Below are 14,319 nucleotides of genomic sequence, written 5' to 3'. Positions count from 1 at the left end.
TTTGTAATTTATTTATTTATTTCCCTCAAAGAGGTAGTGAGTGTCAGTAAGAGGAGGTTTGTTATGCTAGTGGCAACAAGCACTTAAAAGACCCAGCCCTCTTCTATTACATCCTGATTAACATTCAGTACCCAAGAATATTTGTTGAAGCTTAACTTGGTGAAGGCATGGAGAATACGTAGAAATTTGGGTTTCTAGTTAAAATATCAGATAGCACCATCATTACTCCCCTTCTTTTTAGTTTTTATTTAAAGAAACAATTTCTTGTTTATAATCCCAAAAGGAGCAATATAGTTTCTTTAATACTGTGAATCTTTCATGTAATTTTGCCGCTGGGATGGAAATTCACGGTTAGCAAGGAGCTATCCTGTTGATCAAAATTCATAATTGATTCCACAGAGGGTGGTTTTTTGAGGGAGGACCCAAACTAAGCTTTTCACGTGTTCTGTATAATCATTGGGGGGAGGGATAGCTCAGTGGTTTGAGCATTGGCCTGCTAAACCCACGGTTGTGAGTTTAGTTCTTGAGGGGGCTAGTTGGGGATTGGTCCTGCTTTGAGCAGGGGGTTGGACTAGATGATCTCCAGAGGTCCCTTCTAACCCTAATAATCTTTTCTGCTATTCACTAAAGAGATATAGCTTGGTCTGTCTTCTTGCCCTGTTAATTCTCCATCCTGCCATATCTCTCTGGCAATGTGTTATGTTACATCTCCTTGGACTATGATTGTAATGTGAAATGAGAATCTGTTTCAAGAATTTGTATTGAATTATAACTGTTTAGGCCCCAGTGCTGAAATGAGTTCTGAAGAAGTGGACCCCCTAAACCTGGAGCTCATCTCAGGATTGGAGCTTTAGTGTTCTGTATGGTGGAACAGTCTGTTTCTCCAGGTACCATCAGGTTAAACTTGTCTCAAGTTTTAGGCTTTGTAAATACAAGTTTTTATAAGATCTCATGCTAATAGAAATATTTTCATTGGGCATTTTAAAAAATTCCAGTTGAGCAGGTTTTTTTTTTGAAAAACGAATAAACATTTCTGTTCAGTGTTTGCAACCCAGACCCTGCAGTCTTTGGGTAGTGCTGAAGTACACCAATAAACGCAAGTGAAACTGCCCTGTCTATTTTCGTTGTCCAATGTGAAGTGCAGAATCCAAGTAAACAACATGAATCATGAAAATTTGGATTTAGACATTTATACATGTTAATTTTTCAATAATCTATTGATATTTACAAATATGCCATGAAGGAATTTAAATTATTAAATCAACTTATTTCTCTTGTTTTATACTAAGCACCTATCAGTTGCTCCAGGTGACTGTATAGTTGTTTGTGAATAAAGTAGATCTTGTGATGCAGCATTCCTGGTTTCCTTTCTACTTGCTAACTCACAAACTTCAGTAATTTGCAATGGGTCTGTCAGTTTAAAAGTCTTAGCTGAAAAATACTGTGCCTCAAATAATTAAAATTAATTGGAGATTTTGAGTTAAGAGTTGCATATGCTTATGGATTTTTAACCTGTTAGTAGATAAAACAAATAAGGCATTGGAAATAAAGGAACACTGACAAGTGTAGCAAGCCTGAAATAGTTGACTCACCTTCAGGGTTCAGCTCAAGGCTTCATGATTGCACCCTTGATATCTAAGGTGGCTGCTGCAGCACATAAGAAGCAGCACCACATAAACACTCTTTCGATGGTTTAATATTAACAGAGAATCCTTGAGCAGCTGGAGATTATGCATGGAGAATAAAGGAAGGCTGAAGAAAAAAGCAGGGAGCAAGAGGTGATGGAACAAGGCAACTGGAGCAAGGGAGAACAAAGTTTAACAGGGGCATCCTTGTTATAGGATCAGTTGGTTGAAGGGAAGAGATATATACATGGGACCAAGCTCTGCTGTCGCTTACAGCTATGTAACTTAGTTGGTTTCAACCTTCTGGGTGTAAGTGAGCAGAAATTGGGCTTTGGAGTCCTGACAATAAGTTCTTCGGTACAGGAGCTTTCTATGTCTGCTTTGCAACCTTAATATTATCTTTTTCAAAATATTAGTCCCAGTTTGAGTTCTGAATTCCAGAAGTAGCTGCCAGCCTAGTTGTGCAATGTCCGTGCTATGTGCCAAGTTGCAGAAGACTAAGGTCCATTAAAGAACCTGGCACATTTGCTTCTTGGACTCTTACCGATAGTGGGCCACATGCACAGCAACCTGTTTGGCGTGCCGGGGAGGAGATTAGCTAGTTGTATCCAACTGCATTGGAAGTAGATTATTTTGTGTGGCTTGACTGCCAGCGTAAAAACATACCACGCTAGTATCAGAAAAGGCTGTGCAGCCGTTGGTTTCTTCTCAACACAGTGTCTCACACATTTCTTCATTTAATCTGAAAATATGTAAAAGTTAGTAGATCATACATACTTAGAATACAAACATGTTCTGAGTGAAAACGTGCTCCAACGCTATTATTATTTTAGTTATTTTATTTAGTGCTTGTGAACAGGGTTAGATTGACAGCCATGCAGACTAAAGTGCCCACCTTAGTCACTGAAACTTGGATGAGAGAGGGGATATAGAAGGCACATTTCCTGGTTATCCCTGTCCCTGAACCAGAAAGTGATGTCAGGTTTCTACCTGACTAAAAAGGAGCTGGCTGTGTGAGAGTGAGATTATTCCCTCCCCCTTCCAGTTATACTACACCCAACAGATTAAGATGAGAGTGCAGATTGCTGCTAGAATTTCACGATCTGATTAATACTTCAGAACTTTCTGGGTCATACGCTGTGCAGTGACAGTCTGGCTTGTGGTAGAAAGCTGTGTGAATACTTCCTTCAGTTATGGTCTCCCCTCTCCCCTTTTATCTTTAAACTCGGTAATGATCTGAAGGCTAAAAGTAAGAAAATACTTTCATGCTTCCCATTTGCAGCGTGTGCAGAGAGAACTCTTTGCACATTTAACTACTTTCCATTCCTTTCCAGGTACTACTGATCGTGTAAGATGGCTGAGAGTTAAAAGAAAATATATGGTTTTTGATATACCAACAAGCAGTTTAGGTGTCTTGTTTAGTTCACAATTCATGTGGCCATGACAAAGTAACATTTCAGTTCTCTGCTTCTTAAGTACTGTTTTTTAAAACAATACGTACCTTCCAAACATCATTATGGCTGCAATGATCATTTGTCATGGTGATTTCTGGGAAATGTTTTGTATTAGTTGTGGAAAAGTTAGAGACAAGGTGGGTGAGGTAATATCTTTTATTGGACCCACTTCTGGTGAGAAGAGATGCAAACTTTTGAGCCACACACAGTCAGAAGTGTTGGAAATGTCAGTGTACAGGAATTGGGTAGTATCCATTTACATATTTTGGAAGCCCTCTCGTGGGTTTCCGTCTCTTCTATTGCGGAAGCTACCAGAACCTAGCTCTGGGGGGTAGTCTATGGGGCGGGGGGTGTTCCTCATATTCTAATGTTGTGTAAAGAGTAGATACAACAGAAATCCATGGACAAGCCATGTTTTTTTGAAGCAGTCCCTATAGACAAAGGCTTTGCAAAATTTGCAAATGGTCTGGCTTTGAGGTGCCTTCTATAGGCTAGCCACAGCACCTGATAAATAGTGGCTGCTACAGCCCTTCCCCTTGTACAGTTGTGTTTGTGGAACTGCACCTTGTTTAAACAGTTTAGAACTAATGGGTTTTACAGGCATAACTCCTATACTCTGAAAGCTGCAACAAGGGCAGGAGGTGTAAAACTGCAGGTGTGCCAGGTCACTTAGTACAATGTCTGATTTCTCCTTTATTCAGAATCTCATAGATCTATATATTTTTCTCCCATCATCATGACATCTAGGCATCAAGAAAAATCCAGTGATTTATCTGGAGCTACAGTGATGCCTTCCAACTTCCCCTCTGTGCTGTGATGTGGTGAAGATAACCAAGTTCTCTAATTGTTTGCACTTGTATAGTACTTTTCATTATAAGATTTCAAAACTCTAAGGATGTGAAGCTTTTTCTGGGTTGGTCCTCTTCCTCCTATGCACAGTACTGCAGCCTTAGTAGCAGAGGAACATTTCAATGTGTTTGAGTTCCTCTCTGGTATGTGGAGACTCCTCAGGAGTTGTGCTGCATCTCCAGGTATTGTTTCTGAGTCTAATCATTTAGATTCTTGCACACTATGGTAAAATGACCTGATTAGGTTTTGATCTTATTTGTTTTTCTCTTCCTGTTGGGTGTTGCCTTTATCTGTAAGAAGCCACAATAAAGCTGTAAGGAACTGACTCATGGCACCAGCAGTTCAATAGTTAGAAGCTTTCTGTGGGGAATGATGGTGCAAGCCAATGTAAGGGGCTGAAGCAGCTGAATATCCTCTGCCGAGAAAACATGCCGAATATCCCCAGTGTGTCTTTTGTAACTAAAATATAAGTGTAATTATTCAAACACTGCTTTTGTGAATTTGCATAGTGAGTAACTCACCCTGCACACTCAAAATCCAGTGGGTGATATCAGGGCTTGTCTGTCTACATTACAGCTGCAGAGCCATAGCATAGACACCTGCTGCAACAATGGAAGGTTTTTGCATCACTGTAGTTAATCCACCCAATTGAGAGGTGGTGGCTAGGTCAATGGAAGAACTCATAAGAGTGGCCATACTGGGTCAGACCAAAAGTCCATCTAGCTAAGTATCCTGTTTTCCGACAGTGGCCAATGCCAGGTGCCCCAGAGGGAATGAACAGAACAGGTAATCATCAAGTGATCCATTCCTTGTTGCCCATTCCTAGCTTCTGGCAAAGAGAGGCTAGGGACACCATCCCTGCCCATCTTGGCTAATAGCCATTGATGGACCTATCCTCCATTAATTTATCTAGTTTTATTAACCCTGTTGGCCTTCACAACATCCTCTGGCAAGGAGTTCCACAGGTTGACTGCGTGTTGTGTAAAAAATACTTCCTTTTTTTTGTTTTAAACCTGCTGCCTATTAATTTCATTTGGTAACCCCTAGTTCTTGTGTTATGAGAAGGAGTAAAGAACTCTTCCTTATATCTTTCTCCACACCAGTCATGATTTTATAGACCTCAATCATATCCCTCCTTAGTCGTCTCTTTTCGAAGCTGAAAAAAAAGCCTTGATGGTAGCCAGGGATCAGCTAAGGTGACTCTGGTGTGTCTCAGTCTGTATAAGATAGCATTCAGGCTGGCATGCAAGGAGCTGGGATGCCTTTCTACCTTCATTACTGAGGGGAGGCTTGTGCTAAAACACAGATTTTGTATTGTGCCCTAATGATGGTCAGACCTTCTTCCCCCAGTCTCTGGAGAGAAGGACTTTGATAATTGAGGTCCTTCACCCTCTCCTCTTTCCTTATTCTCTCCTTTATTGAAGGTGTTGATCCATGATCAGTTCTTCAGCCTGACTGTGTTTCTCCTAGTTATTAGTAATGGCCCCTATAGGAGTTTCCTGCATATGTTTATTTTTTACAGTGATGATACATACTAGATTCACTTCTCAAAAGAAGACAGGAAGTGAAAATGCTGGTTGGGGAACTAGCTGAATCTGTGAGATGATAAATGCTTGTTCAGAGAGTGAATAGTTTGAAGAGCAGAGTTAATCTGTGTAGAGTCTGAAGAGAGATTTGTTGATTGAGCCATTTTATTCGTGGGAAATTCCAACTCTATTTGTTACATTCTGCCTAGCTTAATCCTACCTGCAGTTTTAGATGGCTACAATAATCTTCCCTTCCTGTCTTTAACAGCTGTGTTTCACTCCAGAGATAACTGCATTTTAGTAGTGGAATAAAGTAATACCTGTTTGAATACCATTTTGTTTGTGAAGTGCTTTGGGAACAAAAGATGTTATGTAAAGATAAAATGTTATTTCTTCCTTTTTGAAGGAAGCCATTTGTTGGGAAGGAAAAATCAAATGCACAGCTATATAAGTGGGGAATAACTGGCTAGGTGGCAGTACTGCTGAAAAGGATTTGGGGGTTCTAGTGGATCACAAATTGAATGAGTCAACAATGTGATGCAGTTGTAAAAAAAAGCTAATGTCATTCTGGAGTGTATTAATGGGAGTACCGTATGTACGGCATGGGAGATAATTGCCCCATTCTGATAATTGGAGTAGGTAAGAGTCTGAGTTAGCAAGTGAATAAAGTGGACATACGCACAGGTTGTTTAAAATTTATAGTTCAGTGGTTGTCTCCTTAAATGAACCACCACAGGTGTCCAGTATGAGCTTTATCTTTTATTAGTTAACCTGTTACATACAGTTGGGCAACATCTGGCATATGAGGATGATACGTAATTAAGTGCAATTAACTTCATGGGCACAGTTTGTTTATGTGGTTTATAGATCATTCAGAACTGGAACATTTATTTAATTTCATAGGTTCAGCTGTGGTGTTTTGTTTTCTTTTTTTAAAAACAGCTCAGTGCCCTGCGGACGGTGACAAATGATGATGGATCACTCTGTACAACAAAAAATGTTTGAATGTCTATTTAATTTGTTGCAAACAGTTTTAAAGAATGTTTGAACAAATTAAATAAATTGCTCATCTATTTTTTTTAAAAGGCCTCTGTTGTTTTTCAATAATTTTGAGTGCTTTAAGTATACACTAACTTAAATGTACATTAGCTATTTAACATTTTTAGATGTAGGAAGAATGAATACCTGACATACAGAAGTAAGAAACTTCTATGCTTTCTTTCAGTTTGCACACCAGAGACTGCTAACTGAGAACTGGGTGCTGCTGTTCATTAAGCATTGGAGGTAAAATACCTAGTGAAACAGTAAGATATTATATAGTATCTGTCTTATTTATAGTACGTCAGAGTGATTTCCAAAACTGTTAGATACTAGTAGTTCTTAGTACTATGGTAGCTATTCAGACATTATGCACTCTGCAGTTAGTTACTTGAACACAGAGTCCTGGACTTTAGAACCTGTATTATCAAGATAGGGAAAGTTACTCAGGATACTTGGGTAATAGATCCCAGAGTGTCTCTTCTTTTTTATTTTTCCTTAAAGTAACATGAGATCTTTGACATGGACAGCCTAAAGTATAGACAGAGAGGCCCTTGATTTAATATACCACCTGAAGGATGGGCACCTTTAATAAACAGTACATCACCTTCACCTAGAACTGCATTACAGGTATTGCATTTGAGCTAAAGATTTTGGTATGGAATTAAATCCGTAAATTTCTGGCCCAGAAGAGAAAATGCCACTGTGTCAGCTGTACCAGTATTGGAAAGAAAGTGATATCTGGTGATTAGAGCAAAGGATTGGGAGTCATGTCTCCTGACTTCTGCTTCTGGGCTTGCCACTGATTTATGTGCCCAAGAGAAAATCACCTCACCTCTCTGTGGTAGTTTACCCATTTGTAAAAGGCATATTTAAAAATGGTTACCTACCTCACAGCAGTGATAGGCTTAATTATCTTTTGTGACATCTGTGAAGATTTCCAGATGAAAAGTATTGTTACAAAGTATTGTTGTGCAAATGATGATATTCAGAAAATTAACCTCCCTTAAATTTATAGGTTTGTTTAAAATTCACTAGTTTTTGTTTTCAAAGTAATTTATTCTTGAGAACAAGAACCAATTTCTTTAAATATTAACTCTTTGTTAATTACACAATATCAAAATGGTTAAAAATACTAATGTAGTTTGCCTGATTGCATGAACATCTCTTGAAAGACATACGGCTGTGTTTTTAATTTTTGCTGATGAATATTGTCAGTTAGATCTCGAGCAAATTCCCTCCAAAACAAATATCACAGATTAACTCACATCTTCTGTTGATTTTCCTGTTGAGGAGGAGGAATTTGACTTCATGGGAATGAGAAACAAACATAAGCGTTTTTGTTCTGTTAGTGCTGTTTGTTTGCTGAATCTTTAGGCAAACCAGAAAGTTAGGTCTGGTTATGCCAGACCAGAATGTCCTGAATTTATGAATGATGATGATGATGATTCATAGAAAGAAAAGCGTTTGAAATTAAATTGCATTATAGTGCTAATGCTGCAGGAAAAGTCTGAAATCTGAAAAAATAACACCATAAGAGAGAGAACAATACATACTGTAGGTTTCACATAACTTCAGTTATGGAGAGTTTCAATTGCTCGTGTAATACAGTTGTTCTCACTCCTATTTTTTTTGACCTGGTGTGGGAAAGCACTTGTGTAAACAAAGATGGAGTGGTATCTAGTATTTGACTCCTGCATTCTATTCCTAGATCTGCCACTGAGGTGCTGTGTGATATTGAGCAAATTACTTAGGTTTTTTGTGCCTCAGTTTACTAAACAAAATAACTGGGAACTCATTGCAAGCCCTGAAAGATCTGGCACATACCCTGACCACATATCATAAAAACCTGCCGCCTTGTCCCCCCCAAAAATTCATGCCTCATTGAACATTAATAAAAAAGATGATGATTATCTGTATTGCATATTAAACAACAATGAACAAGAGAAAGGCAGGTTATTTTAAAAAGTGAAATCCTACTGTGAGACCAGAGACATATGGGGGAGGTCTTTGATCTTTCTGTAGAGGCGCTTAGATGGCTATCTTGCTGTTGCATAATCTTGTCTATAAAATATATAAAAAAATTGTTTTGTGAAACTAACATGCAATAAACCTAATACCCATACACATATTTACATGAAATTTAATTGTTAAAAAGCAAATAAATTCCAATGTAAACACTTGGGTTTTTTTAGACTGATAGCACTGGACATATTATCAAAACTAAAAGTGAAACTTGCAATAAACAAAAATAAAATTGATTGGTCTTTTTACTTTTGCATTTCTCAGCTCGAAAAATGTTAAATAGTCTAATATTGAAAAGCAATTAGATTTTTCACACTTTGTCTTTATGGTGCTATTGCTGTTGAAGGTAAGAATAGTGTGGGGAGGTGTTTTTTTTTTCTTTAATGTGGTTCTCTTTCAATCTTTTTTTGTCCAATTTATTATTTTCAATATTTTATCTAATGCATAATATTTAAAAATGCTCCTTTGACTTCACAGAAGAACAGCAAGGCCTACATTTTCAAAAGTGACTAGTGATTTTGGGTGTCCAGCTGTGACATGTTAGAGGCCAGATTTTTCAGAGGGCAGCTGCTGACCACTTTCTGAAAATGAGGGCCCTTTAAGCATCTCAGATTCAGCACCCAAATATTGAGCCACCAGAATTGCTAGTTATTTTGGGCCTAACCTTTCAAATCTACTTTATAAAATTAAAATTAAAAATTGATGGCTTAAAAAGATTTGCACTGCATTTGTCGGAAAAGCTTTTTTGTATAGTTATGAGAAGCAGCATGGTGGAGTGGGTTGGGAGAAGTACTTTGCTTTATTCCCCGCTTAGCCACTGATTCTGTGTGTGTGTAATGTGGCAAGCCACTGTGCCTAAGTCTCCTTTTTTATAAAAAAAGGAGGATATGATGTACATCCATTTTTGTAAATGCTTTGAGAGCTGGTGATGAACAGCACTGTATTTAAAAATATTGTCTGTTACCTTTAATATTCAGTGTTAATAGTTAAAAGCTCTGGGCCTTGATCTTGCAATGATCCCCATCCACATAGAGCCTCTGCTGCAGAATTCAATCCACAAAACAGACTCTTTAGTGGAATCTTTAGATCAAGATGGACCCTATCAAGCAGACAGTTTTTCTGTATTGCAAAGCCTGATAAGATGATGATGCTAGTGCCAAAAATTCATAGAAGCACAGTATGTGGTTCAGTCCTTATTGCACCATTTTTTCGCCCTGGATATTTTCATGGTGGGTTTAGGATATCCTAATCACATGTCAGAAAAAGGGTGTGTCAAAACTATGCAACACGAAAAGCACTAATATATATACATGTTTTTTTCTTGAACTCGGCCCTGGGGCAAACTGGTCTGCACAGAATCAATAGCAGGCAAGGCCTGGGCAATGTATTCCCAGTCTCTAGGCAGGATATGCACATGTGCTGTTCTCGTTAATGTTTTACAGTTTAATCAGAAAAGGGTGTTCCATTTTTATTCTGATCTGTTCTGCTCACATTTGTGCCAGCGTTTCCATTATAAATCTCTCCAGGCTAACATCCATTGCACCAGGTCTTCGCTTGTGAGCAACTTAGCTTATTCGAAGTCACTTTAAAGGATGTGACTTTAAAATTAAAATGTATTAGATTAAGATTACATTTTATACTTGTGTATTTTATAAGTGAAGAGATCTGTTCAGTCCAGAGACACCTCTGTGTGTCTCATGGAGCTGGTCCTCTTCAGGTGTAGCTGAATAAAACTGGTTTCAGACGTATGGGGCCATGTAAACCAGCCCCCCACCTAGAACCACATCACAGACCTACTCAGATATTCGCACCATGTTTACGCCAGTGCAATTCCACTGAAGTAACTGTTGATTTATGCAGTATGAGACTAAATATTGTTTGTACAGCATTTGAAGAGGAAACATGCTGAATAAATGCTAATTGCTATAAGTAGGAAAAGACCAAAAGATGATGAACTTAAGAATTAGGGACACTTCTTGATTTCAAAAAAACTCGTCATAATTTTTGCAAGATGATTCAGATGCCCTGTCTTTAAAAAATAGCTCCTCTTTTTTCTGCGGTGCCACAGTTGATTTTATTTGTGTGGAAAGATGCTTTTAAACTGAACATTGATTACTGACATCATTTGCCTTATGCACTACAGACCAGCATGAGAGAGGCTGCTATTAAGTTCCCCTTGTTGAACAAGTATTACGTAGTTTGGTCTATAATGCAGTGTATAAATATTTTATTTAACTGGAAATGTCCTTTGTCTGAACATTAGGCCTTGTAGCTTTTATTATTTGTCTGAGTTTAACTATATTTAAGCACTAATATATTTTTCCTTCCTCTGCACCTACAGCAGTTTATCTCCCATCCCTGGTTTCAGTACTGTTGTTGATTTGTACTTTTAACTGTTTTCTGTGTTTAAATCAAGCTGTTGCATTACAGCAATAATAAATATTTATGAAACATGCATGCTCACTGTATTACTATGTCAGTGGGTGGTGCCTAGGAGTTAGTTAAGTATTACTTTATAATATACTGCTATATAATGGGAAAAGAACTAGGGTATATTACTGCAGAATTGATCTGTTCTGAAAACATCCACAATTTCCAAGGAGAGAGCCACAGGTGAGCCAAAGCTTTTGAGCGTGGCAACTTCATGTTTTGTCCTTCACAAATTCTAATATGGCTAAAACTCTTTGAATTTATCTAAAAATTATTTTTAAAATTTCAGTCATTGGGTTATCAATGCACAGTTTCACCTTACCAACAATAGTAGCTTGAGATTTAAATATAGTTCTGAAACTTCCCAGACAAGGCAGATGGCAGGCTGATGAGCAATACAAATACAGTTTACAAACAAGGAAGCTATTTGAGTGATAACTGAAGGCTTGTAACAAAATGTATGTGTTGAGGCTGTTGATATATATTGATTCTTTTTGTACCATGTAGAGAGGGAGGCGTGACTCAGTTAAGTTTCTGGTTTAGTCTGCTAGCACCTTTGACCCAACCTTGTTGTTCTAGTTATCTTTTTACATAGTTCTGGGATGCCTTGTGATAGAATTACATGTATATAATAGGTAGACTCAAAGACTGTCTGTGCTATGAAAATGACAACAAGTAGTAAACAGTTCTCCCACCTATGCAAACCAGTGTTGAGAATGATTTCTCCACTGGTATCAAGAGGAATAGCAGAGTATAGTACCCTACCCCATGTAGGAAAGAAGGCTTGACACTAAAGGTAAAGTTAATGGTAAAACTTCCATTGAATTTAACAGGGCCAGGATTTCACCCCAAGTGTCTAACACAGCTTGTTTTTGCAGTGTTGATATAGCAGGAGGGCTGAGCTCTGGGAGCAGGAATAGCCAAGAGATATGCTGGGGTCTAAATGAGTGCTCAGATTTTAGATTCTTTAGTTTATCTTCTGATTGGTGCTAGTCATTCCTCAATTTTCTATCTGGCAGTGCCATTTCCTGTGTCCTGCAGGTTTACTGGGTGCCCCTGAGTGACATTCATTCATCTCTACTATACACAGCTGCCTAGCAGGGATTTGGTAAAACAGTTTGTCTTGCAGAAAGCAGACTAATCCTTGCATGAAAAACCAAAGAATCTTGACTTTTTGCAGCATAAAATAATTAAAAGTAACAGATTGTAAACAAATTATATTGTAAATTTATGGGCTCTTCTTTTTCAGTGCTATGGAAGCACTAGCTCGGTGACTGTGCCAGAAACGCTGTTGTTTGTTTCAACCCTTGATGGAAGTTTGCATGCTGTCAGCAAACGGACAGGATCAATTAAGTGGGCTTTAAAAGAAGGTGAGTACAAGGTGTCCTCCTGTCTTCTGTGCAGTAACTTCAATAACTGTATATAACTTTACATACAATGCTGATACACATATTTTACCATGACAATAATTTTCAGCTGATTATGAGTTTTTAAATACTTCCTCACAAGACATACTTTGTACAAAATCTATCATGGTTTTGTAAAGGATGAACATAGGGGTGCAGAAGCCAAAAAAATCTTTGAAACAGATGTAGACACTGAAAGACCTATTCCTTAGCTCTGCTGTTCTCCTTCTGGACATGACTTGATATCTAACTGCAGCATTACAGTAATAATGTTGAGCTGTATATTTTCACATGTGGATTTTTTTTATATCTGATTTTTTTTTAATGTTTCAGAACATTTAGGCAGAGGTTATAGATACGATTACTGTACCAAACATCTTAGTTCAGGCCTGCACATTAGCAATATTTGTACAGCTTTATTTGCCTTTGGACATAATGTCCCCTTTTAAAGTTCATTCTTCTGCACTGGGTAATGTGGATCTGCAAGGATTTTTTAGTACCTTTGTCCCTTCCAGATTGGATTACACAAAGCACTACTACAGGACATAGCTTTCCCCCCATCCAGCTGTGGGGGAGCATAGCAGTTGCACTAATTCTCTGAATACTGCAATAGTTCTATGGTTGCTTCCAAATGTGCTTGAAAGTATTTGATTTATAAAACTGTACACAGATAAGCGTCTGATTACTTGAAAGAGAGTCACTCTCTGGATGGTTTCAGAGTAGCAGCCGTGTTAGTCTGTATCCGCAAAAAGAACAGGAGTACCCAAATACCATGGCATGATGGGTGCCTTATAAGCCTCTGATTAGAACAGAATAAAGGTTCCCTGGGGTTCTTCTGCTGATACACTGGGAACTGGAGGCAAAAGATTTGTAGTGGAAGGCTCTTAACCCTGGAATAAGTTCTGCCATTGGTACAATAAAGCCTAAGTCTATTAACCTAAAGGGCAGGGTATAAAGGTCATCTCTTGTCTCTGCTGTGTGCCTGAGGGAAATGGCAATAGGGATAACACAAGTTTAATGGTTCAGGTCTGTCATTGTTGACGTTGAACAAGTTGCATGCTAGGGACTGCACACTTTTATAACTTAATACATAAAATAATAAGAAAGAGGCTCTTACAAGAATAGCTTTTGATCAGTTTTTTCTTCGTGAAAACATGGCATTTAATACAAAATAAAATGGTTGTGGTTGGACTCTGGTGGTTGATTACACATTAAAGGTATATTTGAGATGTAGCCCTTTCTCCTCACCTTTTGGAAATCCATTAGAAAGCAGCTAAATGAAATGTCACAGTGATTGCATCATTCTACTCAGTGTTTGTAAACCAGTTGCCCTTTCAGTCGGCAGGTTGAATTGGTGGTGAAGGACTCTGCTAGTCTGATCTCTGTGGTCCAAACCAGTTCTTCTGTCCTTTGAGATGGTTCATTGTTTGAATGTAGTTCTAGCAAACAAGCAGTTATTTTTATAAGAGCACAAGGAGCACTTTTTAACCCCCTCTTATCCACTGTGGAGTAGGAAATGGTAAGCCAGTGAGCCAGAAATGTCAGGAATCTCTATTTATGGGTATCCTCACAATTTCCCCTCCCCCCCGTACCAATATTTTCACCCAGGTAAATGTTGCACGGAGATCCCCTCTATCCCTGAGCAGTCTTGATTAGAAGAATGAAAATTACTACTCTCTTAATTCACTATTGCCTTGTTGCTTGTAGCTATATTAATATTAAGAAAAACTTTAACCTATACTGACATAACACAGCATATGTGCATACAAGTGTATAGCCCTGTCCTCTGTAGAGTTAGACTCGCTTGTATAGACTCAGTGCAGTAGTTGGCCTTCACTTGTAAGCACTCTTATTAAGGGGAAGAGGTTAGGTGTCTCTGATGAGGGTACCTAACTAATGAAAATAAGAGAGGACACTAGTTTAAGTTCAGATTGTTTAAGTTACTCCTCCTTATAAAAAAAAAAAA

At 38.2% G+C, this 14,319-nt stretch overlaps 1 protein-coding gene across 3 annotated transcripts in view; it reads left to right on the top strand.

Annotated features, from left to right (window-relative positions):
* ERN1 (endoplasmic reticulum to nucleus signaling 1) overlaps positions 1–14,319 on the top strand; it is a 58,034-nt gene that overhangs the window by 9,141 nt on the left and 34,574 nt on the right. For all 3 annotated transcript variants that reach the window (XM_039501217.1, XM_039501218.1, XM_039501219.1), the window contains one exon: positions 12,197–12,317. In XM_039501217.1, coding sequence (XP_039357151.1) covers positions 12,197–12,317 — 121 coding nt within the window. The remainder of the gene's footprint in view (positions 1–12,196; positions 12,318–14,319) is intronic.

Source organism: Mauremys reevesii, linkage group 15 (assembly GCF_016161935.1).
Source record: "Mauremys reevesii isolate NIE-2019 linkage group 15, ASM1616193v1, whole genome shotgun sequence".
Taxonomy (NCBI): domain Eukaryota; kingdom Metazoa; phylum Chordata; order Testudines; family Geoemydidae; genus Mauremys; species Mauremys reevesii.
The sequence above is the reverse complement of the archived record's forward strand: the minus strand, read 5'-3'. Positions and strand labels throughout refer to the sequence as shown.